The 18360-nt window shown below is 31.6% G+C and overlaps 1 protein-coding gene across 1 annotated transcript; it reads left to right on the forward strand.

The window, feature by feature from the left end:
* The first annotated feature begins 6 nt into the window (after positions 1–6).
* LOC141449401 (protein zyg-11 homolog B-like) lies at positions 7–17539 on the forward strand. The gene is made up of 13 exons (XM_074118829.1): positions 7–526; positions 2699–2893; positions 3348–3558; positions 3642–3822; positions 6329–6474; positions 8864–9004; positions 9741–10074; positions 10151–10300; positions 11937–12123; positions 13334–13516; positions 14330–14427; positions 15534–15657; positions 16909–17539. The coding sequence occupies exons 1-13, from the start codon at positions 210–212 to the stop codon at positions 16964–16966; spliced, it is 2325 nt and encodes a 774-aa protein (XP_073974930.1). The 5' UTR covers positions 7–209; the 3' UTR covers positions 16967–17539.
* The last annotated feature ends 821 nt before the right edge of the window (positions 17540–18360 follow it).

The raw sequence follows: 18360 nt of genomic DNA on the forward strand, positions 1-18360 counted from the left end.
CTTTTTTTTTTAAGCCAAGAACTTTTTTAAAGATCTTTGTTTTCTGCGATTCAAATTCTTTTATTAAATATAGAAGCAACGTTAGGTATTGCTGCGTTTTTGATTCCTCCGGGAGTGCATGCCAGCTGATGGTTTTATTTTTTTTTTAAGAGTAAATGTTTGATTTGACATAAATCAAAATAGTTAACAAATTTGCGTGGAGTTACATAATGTATATATCGCCCTCTTCTCTACAAGATGTTTGCGTAAATTGCATTTGTGATCATATATTTGAATTGTGTGAGACAGTTACTCGAAGAAAGAAAGCCCATCAAGAGGCTTCCACTTCTAATGCTGACTATAATGAATCTAATAAGACACAACAAGATGTAAAGTGGAGTTTCGATGAAGTAAAATTTGGTTTTAGAGAAAGTCATGTGTACTTCCCTTCTGAAATATCAGACCAACTACTAAGAACATTGTGTTTAAAAGGAAAATTATCAGACCAGACATTAACTTTATTCGACCCAGAGAACACAAGACTTAGGTATTATTTTTTTTAAAATTATATAATCTTAGAAATGTAATGGTACACTATAAAGTCAAATCGATTACATTCTGTAAGACCTACTTACTGTTGCTCCCTTGAGCCCAGTTGGTTTATGAAGTGCAGGATAGTTTCCTTAAAGCGAGCAATAAATAAATTGCTCTCGGCGAGTTCCAGTTAAATGATCACACATTGGAATCGGAATGCTTTGTATTATAAGCATTTTTCTCCTACGACAAAAGTGGCCCTTGCGTTGCTTCCTCCAGACGTGTTCTTGCAGCCAAGTACTGAATGGACCTTCTGGTCCATATGTCAGGGATGTTGTTTGTCTTTTTTAATTTCAGTCAAAGCTGGGCATAAGTCAAAGCGTTCTCTTTCTATAACATGACATATGCCACGCATAGACTTGTAATTAGTCCTAAACGATTGAGGTTGCTGTTTACATAGCTATGATCGGTGAGCGATCTGAAATCGGCTAAGGAATGGTTTTTTCAATCAGCGATACCCAGTTCTTATCTCCCTCAGTTTACATTATATTTTCTCTGTAAGGAAGATTTCTTGGAAGTTTTTTTATGTTAGTCTGGTAAATTATGAAAAAAATCGCTTGCTTTATCGGTCACTTATGATAATAATTCCTGTAGAAGAAATTACGTTGATTTGTAAGAAAACTTGTTCACGAGCACACAACAGTGTTAGTTTATCAAGTTGTTTGTTGTTTAATTCATTGAAAACTCATACGAAGATAAAAGGAATTCTGGAAAACGATATTCAGTCAGAAAGCCCATTAGACAAGGAAATTTTTATAAAAAGTGCCAGCACCTAGGTCTGATAATGATCACATAAGGGCCTAATGAGTTTTCTTACAAATTTCGATTACTTTTATTTTTCCAGTATTCGGAAGAAGATTGAGGCTGTTTGGAGAATAATTTATGCTTCAAAAGAGTGTCAATTTTTAGAAAATTTATCTGTCTTTCTAACCATGTAATCAGAATCGAATTCGGACTAAAACTTTCTGAGTAATAACATTTTTATTGCAAAAAAGTAATGGTTTTAGAAAAAAAAAGTAAGAGACGTCACTCAAGAACAATGGAAAATATGAATTTGGCCAATACATCGTTGATCTCCACTTTAGATGTACTACACACATTAGGCCTATGGATATTACTTACTGGTTCACCCTGTATATAAAATTAGTTGGTCGCCGGGAGTTTTCTCTTTATTTAATTGGTGTCTTCTTCTGCTTTTTACGATCAATAGAGGTTATTCCATTTCATGTATGGAATTTCAGTTCAATTATTTTTGCCAAAGGGCCCAAGAAAAAAGAAATTCCAGGGAAATGATATCCATCAGCGCTTTTATTTCTTTTTTTTTCGCTTTCAATGCAATGATCTTATTGAAAATAACAGATTGTTAATATGTTATCTTGATACGATAAGACACTTAACTTACGAGCGGAGCTAAGTAACATCACCTTCAAGTCAACAGACTTGATTGATATTTTAATTTTGAATTCTTACTTAAACAGTTATACCTCTCCATTACCTATCTCTAATTATATTCTCCGATGCTGTCGATCCCTTTTCTGATAACTCTTTTTCTTTAAATGAAATTTTACTAATTATTAATTATTAAAAAAAAAATCAAAACACCGGTCCAGATGGATTTATGCTTTAATTTTTCTAACACATACCTCCTCAAGGCTTTGAAGTTTACAAAAATATTTTAATAAGATTTTGGACTCAGAACATATTTAGGATCGGAGTACCTAAACAGGGTAGGACCAAAGACAACCTTTGTGGTTTACACCCTTAATGTAAAACAAATTTAATTGTTCATAGGTAAAGGTAAACATTTTTTGTATCACCAAATAAATGTGTATTGTAATCTGTTTCTGTAAAATATGTTCCACAGCTATAAAGATGATTGAGTCCCTAGGTGGGAAGCTTGCGTTAATAAAAAGCCAAATTTTGACAGAAATTAGCAATAAATAATCTTTCTTCCCAAATTCATTTTATTTCAGTTTCATTTCCTTCTGGTATTTTACGGTTTTAAAAAATAATTAACATTTTCTTTCTTTTTAAAGATCGTATTTGCTATTCCAGTTTTATTATTGGTTCTTAATAGTGTTTGTTTATGGCTAACAATAATATTTCATCCGTTTAATATGTGCAGGCATGTTTCGATCCCCAATGCTTCGAATTTATCTAAAGAGAGAATGAAAATTTTTAAAGGTCATAAAATAATAGACTTAGAGGCATGTGGATTAAAATTTTCGGTAAACGATTTAATAACATGTCTTAGTGAATGGACACTACATAATTTACGCTCTTTAAATGTTGCAAGGAGTACTTTTTCAGAAGGCTCAAGGTGCGTATAGTACAATTATTTTATCTAATAATGATTACAGGATCTTTACTCATTGATGAAAGTAAGTTAAAATTATGGAAATCTTAATAATAATTTCTAAAGAAAAAGTGCTGAAAGAGATCAACTTAGTGTATCATAGCATTCAGTTTTGGAAATATAGCAAATCTGTTTGTTGTTTGCTGAATAAATAGTTGTTAGATTTATGGCGAATATTTCTTATGTGTTCGTTTTATTGCGTTTACAGGATCTGTCTTTACAAGTTAAGTAACATATCAAAACAGTGATTCGTTTTTCACGTAGGTGTTTTACCTTAAGGCTTAATTTTGAGGAAAGCTTGTTTCCTAAACTAACATTTTATAAAAAGAATTTGAATGTCACCTGTAAATAAAGGCCTAATGGGATGTTTTATAATACTTTAATTAATTTTTAATGAATTTTATTTAATTAATTTTAGGCATTGCGTTATGATAGCATTATCTAAGTTAAAGTCTTTGCATTGCCTTGATGTAAGTGGTACAGAATTTAATAGGCATGCTCTAGATATTGTTGTTGAGGATTTACCGTTACTTGAGAGTTTAGATATTTCAAGTACTAGAGTTGATGATATATCACCACTACGAAAATGTAGACAAAGACTGAAGCACTTAAGAATGTATAACTTGAAGGTAAATCAGTATTTTTTTAGTGGCAACAGTTGTTACTAAGTTAGTAAATAAAAACATTAATATTTATTGAAATTCGTCTTAAGTTTATTAAAGTGCCTGCATGCGAAGATGTTATACTAGAACTTTCTGAGCTACGAACACTTGATGTATCTGAAGAAAAAGATAATTATACATTAGAAGTGCTTGTACCTGGTGCTGCAAAAATGGTCCAGTTTTTGAAGTCTCCCGAGTGTTTACCACATTTGACGTCTTTGGATATATCAGGTACTATATTTATTGATTTTATCTTCTTTTCCTTTCTCTTGGAAACATATTATGTTGAAAATATCAGTTCCTTTGTTTAAAATATGCTTGAGGATACAAAATTAAAGTGATCTTAATTCGTTCTTGAATAAATAGATAAATATGACTACGAAGATAAGCGCCGTTTAAGTTTCTGAGAAAGGAAAATCGTAAGAAGGATCTTCGGCCCGGTAAATGAAGGGAGCATATAGAACTATAGGCCTAATTGGGCACTTAGTGATTTGTCCGAAGATCAAGAAATAGTGGTAACATAAAGTGAATCAGGCAGAGTTGGGCACTGATTCAAAAAAAAAAAAAAAATTATAAATTTAATCGTACTTTTAATAACATGGAAATTATTTAATCAATTAAATTTCAAATTTAATCGTTAATCAAACTAAAAAAATTATGATTAAATCTGAGAATTTAATTGAACCTTAATTTTAATCACCGAATTACTTCAATTTCAATCGTTAATCAAACTAATTTAATCATCCACTTTTATGGCTTTTCAACCAATGGTTCTGACCACGTTTTGACGCGGCCATTTTTCTGAGCGTCTTCAATTAATACTTTTCGTAACTTTTTGTAGACTTAGACTTTTTCACAAGCGTATGACTCTCTAGACGTATACAGGACCACCTTGTACTCACATTCAACCACGTTGGTAACTCTCAAGACTTATATAGGACCAACTTGCACTCACATGTAACCATGATGACCACTCACAAGATTTATATAGGTTCATATTACACTAACATTTAACTATGTTGGAGATTCTCAAGACTTCTATAGGACCACCTTACACTCACATTCAACCTAGTTGGAGACTCTCTAGACCTATTTTTTAGAGATGGTGACAGTTCCCTCTGTTGTTTGTGCGATATGCCGTTGCCAGAGAATACTTATAATTTTCTAGCCGAATATCCAGCACTTAAAGAGTTAAGCATTCGCTTTTTTGAAAAGGAGAGACTCATGATAAAGCAGTTAATAAAATATCTAAATAGTTATCTTAAATTATAAATTTTTATAAATATTGCTGAAATTTTCGTCACATTTATCTGATTCAATAAAATTGTAATAAATAATGGTATGATGTAGTAAATGCAGTAATTGGCTATATAGTGTGTAAGCTAAAGCCAAAAAAAAAAAAAAAAAATGCAGTAATATTTTAGTAATTAGAATGAATGTTTTAAGGGGGCGTTACTCACGTGGGGCGAACTCCTCACCTAAAGATGCACAGCGTCGATACCTCTAAAATACAAATCTACATAAAATTCCAAATGCCACTTTATTCACAATAGGTTCAAGAAGTGAAATAAAGGTGCCGAGTTTGAGAAAAGTGGTAATAATGATATAGATGAAACACCAGACTGGTAGAATGAAGGTGCCAAGTTTGAGAATGGTGATAATATTGGTAGAGAAGAGGCACCATCTAGGCTGAATAAAGGTGCATTGGCCCGATTCTGGTTTAACCATTGGCAATGTTTGGTTTTAAAAATTTAATTTCACAGATTGTCATTAAATTGAAAAATTTAATTGTCTTTAAGTGATTAAAACTAAATTTGGAATTTAATTCAATCAATTAAAATTCTGATTATTTAATTTTAATTTTAATCATAATTTTTAGTTATGATTAAAAATTTTAATTGATTAAATTCCAATTAAATTAAAAATGAATTTAATTTCAATCAACTAATTTTGGTCGATTAAATTTTTTAATTTTAATCATGATTAAAATTAAATTTCGGTTTAATTCAATTGCATTTTAATTGATTAAATTTTTGCCCAATTCTGGAATCAAGCATCTTGTAAGAATGGAAGGAAACCATTAAGTAAGAAGTCGATGTTCTGTGGGTGGAAAAATATTTAAAGGAGCTTGGTGAAAGATGCTGAAAGAAAAAAATTAGAGGCTGGCTTAGGATAGAAAGAATGAAAGAGGCTTTTTTGAGAATGCCAAGAGCCTTCTTGGACGTTAGTAAAAAAATAAATTAGTGAAAGAATTGTGATTCAAATATTTTCAATATTTTGCCTTTAAGGTGTTTTTTTTTTCTTAACTTTATTTAGAGGAAAGGCGATGAAGGTTTTTTTTTTTGGGGGGGGGATTCTGTGACAATGCAGTTATACAAGCGTCATCACTTACACTGACTCTGTATCTACATCACCTTGGTCCATCTAACTCGAAAATATTTTTTTTATATTTTAACAAAAGGAAATAACTAAAAATACAAAAATATTCAATAATAAAATTATAAATTTATGAATTAAGTGTCAGGGTAAGCTTATAATTACAATAATTTTTCTCTTTTTTAATTTACTGAGTGTAAAATTGCTCTGGGAATGAAACTGTCTTTCAGAAAAAGAAACACTGCACGAAATAAGTAAACAAAACAGATTAAAGTTTCACGACATAAAAACTGACTATTCTGTTTGTACATAAATATTATTTCTCATTTAATTAATTTTATTTTTTGTTTATAATTTACAGGTAAAGGAGAAATTGGTAGGAATGAATTGTATGATTTCTTGTGGTATCACAAAGATTTAAAATATCTTGGGCTTGTTCATTGTGACATTTGTATGGATGATTGTTTTACGGATCCAAAAAATCCAGCTTACTCCCCCAATTTGCAGGTAATTATGTCTTCTTTTTTTTGCTATTAACCAATACTATATCATAATCAACTAAAAGAAGAAAACTCTCGATTTATCTTATTTTTATTAACCCAAAAAATTATGGTTGAGAAATGTTTATTCGTTTGCATAAAATGAAACATAAATAAAATTTGAAGCTTTGCTACTAACAATTAAATCCTACAAAATCACTCATAAAAATAAATATTTACGTGGTTAAAAGTTTGACTTATGTTGTTACGGTATAGGCAGGAAGATTTTTTTTTTTGCATCATTCCTCATTTGGATCTAAACTGTTCAATCAGAGAACGGTTCAAATCCATGGGGTCCATAACATTTTTTATTAATTAAGTCTCAAAAATATTCAGGTATAGAGTAATGTTCCTGTACAAAATGGTATTACTCGATGTTCAGCACTCAGAGCTACCCATCTGAGCCTCATTTGAACTCAGTCATGCTTACAGAAATAGTGGTGCACTTTTTCACTCATTTTTACAGCTACTTTCGCCTCACCAAATCGTCATCTACTTCTTGAACTATTTTGTTGAGGTTTGATTCAGGGCTTAGCTGCCAATTATCTATTTTTTTTTTTATACCTATTTCAAAAAACATTATTCCTATTGGTGGATTTCTTAGTAAGATCTATTGATCACCTCTGAGACTGGCAGAAAATGCAACTTTAATGAAATGACTTGGAGTTAGATGAGGTAAGATAAGATAAGATGGTAGACGGGACGGGACCTATGCCCCATGGCACTGCAGCCACAAAAGACTTATTGTGCCAGCCCCTTCTTAGTTCTAGTAAGCGAACCCTCCCCTCCTAAAGAGGTTGAGGACCTTCCCTACTAGTTCTTTTTGCGCTACTATCTCCTTTGGCCTCAACGTTCCAAAGGTTTCATAGCGCAAACGTTCGATTGCAACACAATCGAACAACCGGTGAGAGGCCGTTTCCTCCTCTTCCTGACATAATCTGCACAGCGGCTCCGAGCTGATAAGCCCCACCCTGCACAGATGCTTTTTAAACCTACCGTGCCCCGTGAATAGGCCTGTAATCAGAGTAATCTGATTTCTGCCCAAACACAGGGTCTCTTTGGATCTTTGCTTACACAGCCAAGGCATCCCAGGACACTTCACCCAGTCCTTTTCATGCTCCCTCCAGATCCAATCTCTGAGAGTGAGGTAAATCAATATATATAAAAATGAATGTGTGTCTGTCTGTTTGTACTCGATAGATTCAAAAACCATACATCCAATCGCCGTGAAAATCTGGGAAATTATTAGGTATATCCCCAGGAAGGTTTTTGCAATTTTTTTTTTAAAATCATAATAAATGTTTTTAACAAAATTGTGTAGGACTTTATCGCGACTGTACGTAGGAGCCCAGACTTCAGCACAGTAGAGTATAGAACCGTTTACTATACTTTTATAGAGACGCTTCAGAACATTTTTAATTACAGAGGATGCATATTTAACTTTTATAATTAACACCTGACTGGCCGGTCCAAACTTTTCAGAAGAACTGAATTGGACTCCTAAATATGTATAGGAATTTAAAACCACATTAACGTGATTATTGTAAAAGGTTTTGTTTCTTCCAGCTTTATGAAAAATTACAATTTTGGTTTTGTCAGTAATAACAGTTAGTGAATTATTGCTACAGTATTCATTCAAGAAATTCAACTTTTTTTGGCATTCATGCCGTGAATCAGACAAAAAAACCATACCGTCCGCATATAATAGAATGGATAGATCGTAATTCCTGGAGATTGGGTTACCTACGAAATAAAGTTTTTTATTCATAAAAATCAACGATGTCGGAAATAAATAAATTAAACAAAAGAAGGCTAGCTGCTTCTCCTTGAGGAACACCTCTTGTAATATTGATCAGATCAGGAAGCGAAAAATTATTATCTAATTACATATTGGCTTTTTCATTAATATTTTGACCCCAAGAAAAGGATAACAAATAGCCTGTTGGTCTACCAGTTCGAGTATTCCTCGAAAAAAATGGACATTTTTTTCCGAATATCTTTCCTTGAGACTTACTTATTTCAGCTCAACGTCCAAACAAGAAAGTCTCTAAGGGTTAGGTTGGCAAATAATAAAACATTATAATCTGTACCTAGAGTAATAGACAGCAACTCTTTTTGAAATGGAAATCATTCTTTAAATAAATAACATTTAATTCATTGTCAGGGATTTTTAATAAGAATAACTCTTAACAAAAGCAAATTAAATTTTATTATTCTTATTTTCTTTTCTATATAGTAATGTACCTGTCAGATTATCTGTAGATTTGTTTCTCAATTTTACTTATGCATTTCGTAGTATTTTAGATCTTATTTTGATGGTTTTCTATGGGTTTCTAATATTTTGATGGTATGTGTAGGTTGGTGGTATGGCAAATGAGGAACAGATATCAGTATCATTGAGGAGATATGCCAACAGAACACTATACGTTCAGAAATGTTTATACTACCTTTTTCGTTTAACACAATCTTACACTGATGCTCGCGAAGATATTATTCAGGTATTTATGCTATCATTATTTATATATTTTCAAGCTATTAATATTAAGGAGCATGTATGGATTTACAAATATGTTAAAATGTTAAAATACCTTTAGGTTTTTCTGGAATCCCAGTTGAATCCTTCTTGTTTACTTATTAATTTTAATGAACCCGCTTTGACAGAAAGATATAGTTTGTTTAATTAAAAAAAAAATACTGGGGTTTTGAAAAGGGGTTTTACCGAATTTAGTTTGGCGTAAAACTTGCTGGGCGTTAGGTGTGGTATGTTTCGGTATCTCTTGGATATCTAGTATACCACAAATGTGTGGTTCTCATGAAAGAATACCTCTTCAGCGGCCGGCAAAAGTGACAATTCTAAGGATAGAAGTCGTGATTAATGAGTAATAATGTATTTCAAATATCGCTGTCGACTGTCTCCATGGATTTGATCTGTACTCACTCCTTTACTGTTTTGCTTCTTTTCGTTAATATTAACTATATTCTTCCGGGAAAACGTTTTTTATTCTTCATTTATTGCAAAATGTAAATATTAATCATAATTTGCGAGCTAATAATGTTGACAAATGGCAATTTACGATTTTAATATATAATAGCAAAATATAAGAAATGTACCGTATGAATTGAGTGCATGTTTTACCCTGATTGTAAGGCAACCATAATCATTGTATTCCTCTTGCCCTGAAATGAATTTTACAGACATTAGTGTGCTTAACTTATATTATTTATATTTTGTAGTTGGTATTAGTGGGAATGGAGCGCCATCCAGATGCTTTCGGTGTTCAGATGGCTGCCACTGCTTGCCTTTATAATTTGACAAAAGGTGAACTAGGAACACGGATACATTCTCGAGTTTTGGCGAAAGTTGTTTCTCTGTGCCTTGTTGCAATGAACAATTTCCCTAGTCATTATCAACTTCAGAAAAATACCCTTCTTACACTTTGCAGTGATCGTATTCTTCAAGATGTTCCTATAGATAGATTTCTCTGCGCAAAATTAGTTCTTGAATCACTTTGTGCGTTTGAAGATCCTTCAATGAATCGGATGAGTGTTGCAATATGTAGTATTCTTGGTAAGAATAAAAATTATTTTATGTGTAATTATGCAAATATTTAAGGTATATTTTACAAATTATACTAATTTTTCAGCTGCTAAAATTTCAACCAGCGAAACTTCACAATTAGGATCAGAATCAAAGTACATGCATAAACTGTTGCGATTAGTTAGATCCAAAAAGGAATCAGGAACTGTTGACATAACGATGAAATTTACCTTAAGTGCACTCTGGAATTTAACAGGTTTGCATTCAATATTGTGCTAATTCATTGTTTGAATCAGTTGTTATCATGTGTTTTTTGGATTATGTCAAACATGCCGAGTATGATTGTATTTTTATTAAATCTGCTCATTACGACTTCTTAAAAATATTGATAAACTATTTCCCGTATCTTTTATACAGTAAGCAAGTAATGATTATAATCAGTTATTATAAATCATCATTAATAATGTCTTCTTTAGTTGTGAAAATGTTGGAGAAGGTCTCTCTCTATGAATAAGTTTAATTAGCAATTTATTTACACACTATTCAACTAGGGGTGCTGTGATAGAAAGCGCACTGTAGAATTAAATATTTATTATTTATTTATTTACTCTGTTTATGCCGTTAGGCATACAGAGGGAGTTGGCTACATATGGAGAATTACATAAAATAATACTTTTGTTATAATTATACAAAATTAATTAAAGTAAAAATAAAAATAAATTGAAATTAGAACACTTTCCTTACCTAACAAAATAGTAGTATGTTACTTATGTACATGAATTAAAACAAGTAAACAAAAAACAGAAAAACAAGCAAAAAAGCAGAATTACAAATAAAGAGAAAGAGAGAGACAGGAGATTTCTTGAAGTTACAATAATAAACCAATAACATTAAGATAATAAAGAATTTCTTAATTTAAAACTTTCGGTACAAAACAAGTATATATCTTTTATTTTCTCTTCCGACGTATTAATAGAAAAACTTAATAATGAAATAAATTTATCGTAGTCTGGGGTTGCAGAAAAATGCTTTTCTAAATATTTAGTCCTGTGTGATGATGAGGCCGGGCAATTCAATAAAAAGTGAAATAAGTCATTTGGTGCTTGTAATTGGCAGAGAGGACAAGTTAAATCTGCATCAAATTGATAGCACTGGTTATTAAAATGTATGCGACACATTTTTTTGTTATAAAGTCGCAACTGCACTATCAACCTAAGCTTGCTTATATGCATGTTTACCTTAAGATGCGGCTCGTCTAGATCATAGGTACTTAGATTGCGATAATTAAGATTATATACTGTAGAATTAAATAGTATTTATATATACATTTACACATACGTGTACATACATACATTTATATATACGTGTACAGTATTGTATAATGGCTAATTAATCAACAATTATTAGGTTTGTTGCCATCAAAACTTCTTGAGATTTTATTATACTACTGGTCATGCGCAATGAAGTGTAATGTTGTATCAGAATTCAAACTGATTTCCAATTTTCGATGGGATGCTCTAATACGACATTGAACCAAATCAAATGAAAGCTGAATAGTGATCGACCTAAACCTTCAAGAGAAACAAACCATGTACTAGCAGTCCCGACTTTCGGAGTAAACTGTTTTTAGTGGTTACAAAGTGTTATTTTTTTTTTTAAATTTATTAAATCTTAGTTATTTTTGTGTTTTCGTGATATTACGCCATTTTTAGTCACTAAATATTGATGTTCCTAATTACCATACTAATAAATTACGTTGTCATCAAAGCTAAAAGAATAAAGTTTTTATGAAGAATGAAAAGAAAATTTTGGCATCATTATTTGCTCCCAAGTTATAAAATTTTATTTCAAAATTGTTAATTTTTTTTTAACAGATCTTTTAATTTTAACAGATGAATCTCCAACTACATGTGCAGTATTTCTTCAGGAGGGCGGTTTAGCATTATTTTTGGAAGTTTTGAAAACTTTTCCTGGTGAAGCAGCAGTTGAAACTAAGGTGTTGGGACTTATAAATAACATAGCCGAAGTACCTGACCTTAGGCTGTACCTACTGCAACCATCTTTTATTGCAATTTTAAGGTTAGTTTACTCAATCAATTTTTAATTCAATTAATTTTTTTTAAAATATAAAAATATTACGAGGGTCATTCAATAATTAAACAGGCAAATAGCGTTCATCAAATATGGTTTATTAACTCATTAAGATTTTTAGTTTATTTTTCCACGTAATCCCTCGTCATTTTACGAGTCTTCTTATCCCTCAATGAAGAATATTTTTCCTTGATCTCGAGGCCAGTTTCGTACTTTTTTCTTTACCTCTATGTTGCTGTTGAACTCTATGCCCTGCAAAGCTTCTTCATCGGACCAAAAATCGGTGATTGCTACCGTACGCCTGCAGCGGAGCTCGTCGTTTACTCTTTTGTGCCACTTTTAAACTTTTCCACCCACGCGTAAAAAGGCTCGGTTCTTGCAACTCCTGACGTTTTTTTATTTTTAACCTAGAGAATATTTGTGCACATTCTAAAAGTAAAAATCGAATCACAGAACATAACGCTTCAAAAGATCTTTCCCCTATCAGGCACACAATCATAACTAAGAAGCTTAAGGTTATGTTTACGTAATTATTAATCGAAATGCTGACCAACACTCTTCACAAGGTTGCCAGCTATTCATAGAGAAAATGTAAAGCTAGCACTTCCTCTATTCCATTCCAGGGCTTTCGACTTGTGAGCGAACAACAATCACATCTAACCCTTTCCTGACACCAAACGTTTCCTTTTTGCTCACCTATGATTTGCATCTAAATACTTTTATTTTTATACCTAAGTTTTTTCAGGAATATTGATTTTTTGACTATCTTAAATTCGTCTTACAGCAAAATATCAAAGCATAAATTACATCAGTTAATTACAAATAAATAACTTTTTTTTAAATAATAATTCATTTCTAAATTATAATTTAGTCTCTTTAATTGAGTACTTGTAAAGAAACTTTGTTATCAAATAATTTGTAAAGTGTCAATAATAATTGTCTATCTTAAAAATATGGATTCCAATATCTATTTTATACATATAATCAGATGAATGTAAGAATGTAATTAATGAAACTTCTTTGATGCTTTGATGCTAAACAATTTTGGAAACTAATTATTTTTAAAGTTAAAAGCTCTACATTATTATGCTAATAACTTTAATGCTCATATAAAGTTTATATATTATTATTTTTTTTTTTGGCGCATCGACTGCTGAGGTCTCATTTTGTGCTCCTCTCATCTTATATATTATTGTAGGGGACTATTGCATTCAAAACAAATAGACGTATCATATTTCGCTGCCGGTATTATGGCTCATTTGGCGGCTGAAGGGGCTCCTGCATGGACAAATTGTGAAGTTCCTCGAGCTATTATTCTACAAGAGTTAGGTGATGTTGTTGTCAGCTGGGACCCTCCTGAAGGAGAGATGGTTGCTTACAGGTTAATATAATTGTATACTTAAATATTTAGAGTTTACCGCGGTGTTTTAGCAGTATTTGCTTCTGATAATCCATCCACAGCGTGGGCATTCAGAGAAGTGTACGTACTTAAATGTACACTCATTACCAAAGATCGCTTCTTCTAGTGTAGATGTTCGTCGACCTAAGCATCCGTTCCACAAAACTTGAGTTACATCTCAGGTTATCCTATTTAGGAGAATAATATCTCCAGGGTAATCTCTCAATGGCCATCCTGTTCCTTCTGGAATCTTTTTGAAGTTTATTACTATCATGTAAAGGGCTGCCAAGTGAAGTTTCAATTTAAAGAGATGACCTAAAAAGTAAATAAATAACCTCTTCAGCTGTTTAGTTGAGTTCACTAGAGGACACTGTTATAAAATATTTAATAAAATTAGTAGAATTGAAATGTTTTTATTCTTATATGTTTGTGAGTTATTTAATTGTCAAACCTGAGTTCATCAGTGCCTGAAGCCTTACAGGCAGCACGACCCATCCTCGAATATCGAGCTTTAGTGACTCGTAGTAAGAGGAGATCGTTGGGCTGGCAGTTGGACTAGAATCTGTGACCCCAGCGTCTCGTGGGATCCAGTGCAATTTAATTAGCCAATCCCTGCGACTTTATGAAAACGAATAATTTTTTTTTTAATTTAAGGCGCGTCTGCATCTAAGTTGACGCTAACCACTGAGCTAATCCCTTCCTCTTTTTATATATATGTATATCTTATTAAACTTTCTGAAATCATTTGTAGTTAGCTCAAATAATGCTACTAAAACTTCAATGTTTTTGTTACAGATCATTTTTTCCATTTATATCATTATTGGCTTGTAATGATGCCCCTCAAGTTCAACTTTGGGCTGTGTGGGCCATTCATCATGTTTGCACAAAAAATCGTGAGTACTTTCTTTAAACGTCTCCACAGTTACTTTTCATTACAACAGTATTGTTTAAAGCAAAAAATCCGTGACACTAAAAAAAAATCCTTGGATTTTACTGAAATTAATATCAAATATACTAATAATTTGATTAGGAAAGTATTAAAAAATAACCATTTATATAGCCACAACTCACTTGGTTATTAGATAGAAAACGATGCATAATGAAAAAATGGAACCCTTCTCTCTTTTTGTAATAAATAACATTAATTCAATATTAAGAAACATGACCCAAAATTCTTATTATAATTGATATGTTATAGTTTAATAACATGATAAATAGGAAATTGTTTTTAGAATTTGGTTTTAGATGAATGATTTAGAAACCCAGTTGTAAAATCTAAAACGAATTTGCTCTCTTTGCAAAAGCGTTTTTTTTTAACCCATGATTGTTCAACTTTTAAAGACTAGAACCAAAAAACTGACATATTTTCTAGAAAATAAGATTCCCGGTCTTGGATTTTATTTAATGCCATTACTTGGCGATTTGTAGTGAATTATGTTTGCTATCCACCTCCATTCTCAGCATTTGGCCGATTGTTGGATGAAAAACCATTTTAAAAAAATAGTCATTAATAGATATGATAGTTTTATCCATAAAATTATTTAGGGCTCTTAAAACAGTATCTGCAAAAATCCTCCTGACTGAGCCAAGTCATTGGCAAATATAAGGTGGTAGAAGCCTTCTACAAGTAATTTATTAGAAAATCATTGCTAAAATTGTTCACAATTATGGTGATAACATGCCTTTTCTAAGGAAAGTTTCTTATTACCTTAATTTTGGTTGTGGAAATAACGACTGCACTAGATCCACTTGCAACTTTGGTGGTGTGCCTCGAGTGATATCGATGAACTATCTCAAATTCTTGGCGTCGATACTGGGGAAGCTGAAGAGTAGCGATTCTTTCGGGGGAGAAAGCCACTGGATTTGGTTGGGACATTTGTCTAGGCATTGTTAAAAAATTGTTTTAATTTATACAATAATGCGTGAAATTTTATACTTTAAGACCCGGTGTATTATATTTATAAGTACATTTGCAGTGATGTATGTACATTTGCTTCAGCTCAACGATACTGTCCTATGTTAGAAGTTGAACAAGGAAGTGCTATGCTGAATTCTATGTGGGCTGATCTTTCTGTAGATGCTAGAGTGAGAGAAATTTGTGGTCATATCAGATCTTTATTAGCGTAAGTTTGTTTATTTGTATTTTTTATATTTACTGTACTTTATTGGAAATGTTTGGCACCCCTACGAATCATTCCTTTAATATCAATTTTTAGTCCATTGCTACGAATTGAATATAATGAGGACAAGTCTTGAATTTTAATTTTAGTATTAAATCAATAGTAATCATATTCCTTAATGCTCGAAGGCCGAAAAGTGATTACAGCAGCTACCGGCCAATCATTCTCTTTAACCTTTTGCTTAAATTACTGGAAAAAATAATCTACAAACAACTTCTAAAAACAATGGCTGAATCAAACACAACACCGCCATATCATTTCAGGTTTAGACCACAAAACTCGCCTGTATACCAAATTGTAGAAAACATCGTACACAACTTCGTGGTAGAAAGTTCCTGGCAGCTATATTTCTTGATGTATTTTCCGACTTCAACACTGTTTGGCACTCTGGCCTTAGAAACACTAACGCACCTGACTGTATTACTTATATTTTAAAATCATTTCTTCAAGTCAGAACATTTCGGGTAAGACTTAACAATAAGTACCGTACTAGACGACAGATTCTCACAGGACTTCTCTAAAGAACAGTCATGAGACCCGTACTCTTCAATCTATTCTGTTCTGTCTTTCTAGAACCTTATTCCACGACTACTTAGGCAGGCGATACAGTGATAGCCTTTTCCAACAAAGACATTATCCATATATATATATATTTGCATATATATCCATATATATTTTTATATATATATTAATTTCACGATACAAAATAAAAATAATTAAAACTGATGTATTATATAAAGGTTTGCTAGTCCCAACCTAATTGATAGTTGGATGTAAAGCCCGCCTGAAAAAATAGGCAATTACTTTACTTTTATATGGATGTGTATCTACAATAGTAAATCCTGTTGCTAACATGTTAACAAAACGATTTATAGTTAGAAAATGAAATTACTAATAACTAATTTAATCAATTATGCAAGGAAGAAATTTCTCAGTGTTTAGTGCCCTGGGCATCCGCTCGTAAATCCTAAGTTGAATCCAGCCGCTTAATACGGAAGCCCTCTTTCAGCTCATTGACCGGTGATGGGCAGTAATGTCTGAGAAGAGAAAGCATGCCCACAGCACCAAGTAATAGAAAAAGGCTCCGAATATTAGTGACAGCTGTTGACGCGCTTTATTACGATTGAATTAGTGACGTTAATACGCTTAATAGGTTGAGAAAATGTTTTTCATTTTTCGTATTATATGTTTCAGGACGTATGGTGGTGTGTTCGAACATCGTAAATCATCAATTCATCCTTCAGCTAGGTGACTTTAGTCGAAAGTTTAATCCAGATTTATTGAAATTATAATTGGTTAGCATTTCTACGTTGCTTTAAACCATTCAATCTATTTCATATTATGGTTTCTGTCTAGCTTTTCATTTTATTTTTTAAAAAAAAGTCGTAATGGTTTATGATGTATATTTGTAAATAGAATGTAAATCAGAATTATTTATATTGTATAAATTAATATATTACCTTTTATTTATAAATAATATTTCAAAATCCCAGGACATTACAATTATTTAAAGGTAAGCAGTGAAATAATTCTAAATTGTAACATACGTATTCAGCAGTTAGTTGTTTATAAGTATGTTTTCCTCATTTATAACTTATGTATGAAGTAAGATCGTCTTTAAGTCGCTCTGATTCTTTTGTACATTTTTGAATTAGATATATATCTTTTTGTTGCGATTACTAAGAATTACAAACAATTATCCAATTTGCCTCAATTTTCAAGAAATTAGGAATTGTTGGTAAAATGTACTTTTTTCATGTATTTACAATAAATTTATATTGTTTAAATCATTAAATTAGCAATAAAGGTTGCACATCAAGAAACAGTTGGTAATTTTTATTGTCAAATTCCGAACCATTAAACTGATTCAGTATGTTTGAATTTTAAACGATGAAGATTCCGAACTAATTACGATTGTTAGAAAAATTCTCCAATTCTAAGGCTAATTGTATTGATGGTATATAATTTGGAGGTATGGTTAAATATTTTAAATATTTTTTTAAATTGAGAAAATGTATTTTAAGCCTTAATAATTTAAGATTTCCTTAAGGAATTATTATTAATCATAACATTTCAAGAAATAATGCTGAAGCACCTCCCTTAAGATTAAGATTTCAATAAAGTTAGAAACATTAAAAATTAGAATTAATTTAATTAAAAATTAAAACATTAGAAACACTTAAATAATGTATCTTGGATAATTACTCTTATTTGATCTTTGCTTTCAAATCAGCATCGTCGCCTCAATTATTGGAATGATTATTGCATTGTTTTGAACGTGTTAAAAAAAATTTAGGAAAATTGAAAAAAAAAGAACATGGAACAATGTGTGTTATTTTTAGATTTACTTGATCAAAGGACTTTTAAACAGAGACTATCGTTTCTTAAAAACCGATTAATACAATAATATAATTTTTTTATGTTAGAATAAAAAAATGCATGAATCTGTGACGCACTATTACTTTCTTAAGCTCAAGTATTGTTCAACTTGTCTTCTTGACAGAATAATTGCTTCAGATTTTGATTGATTGCGCGAGTAAATGACATAGTTGAACTTAAGAGTTGCACAATTTGTGTTTAACGTGTCTACGGAGGCATAATTTGTGGCAAGTGATTTTATAATTAATGGTTATTGAAAACACTCAA

This window comes from Rhodnius prolixus, unplaced genomic scaffold (genome assembly GCF_049639745.1).
Source record: "Rhodnius prolixus isolate KJV_2025 unplaced genomic scaffold, Rpr scaffold_2, whole genome shotgun sequence".
NCBI lineage: Eukaryota > Metazoa > Arthropoda > Insecta > Hemiptera > Reduviidae > Rhodnius > Rhodnius prolixus.

What these genes read in the sequence shown, in the direction of transcription:
- LOC141449401 (XM_074118829.1), top strand. Translation starts at nt 210, where the DNA reads ATGTATATATCGCCCTCTTCTCTACAAGATGTTTGCGTAAATTGCATT. An exon ending in ACTTTTTCAGAAGGCTCAAG is followed by an intron (nt 2,894 to 3,347) that starts GTGCGTATAGTA and finishes AATTAATTTTAG; the next exon opens with GCATTGCGTTATGATAGCAT. An exon ending in TAAGAATGTATAACTTGAAG is followed by an intron (nt 3,559 to 3,641) that starts GTAAATCAGTAT and finishes ATTCGTCTTAAG; the next exon opens with TTTATTAAAGTGCCTGCATG.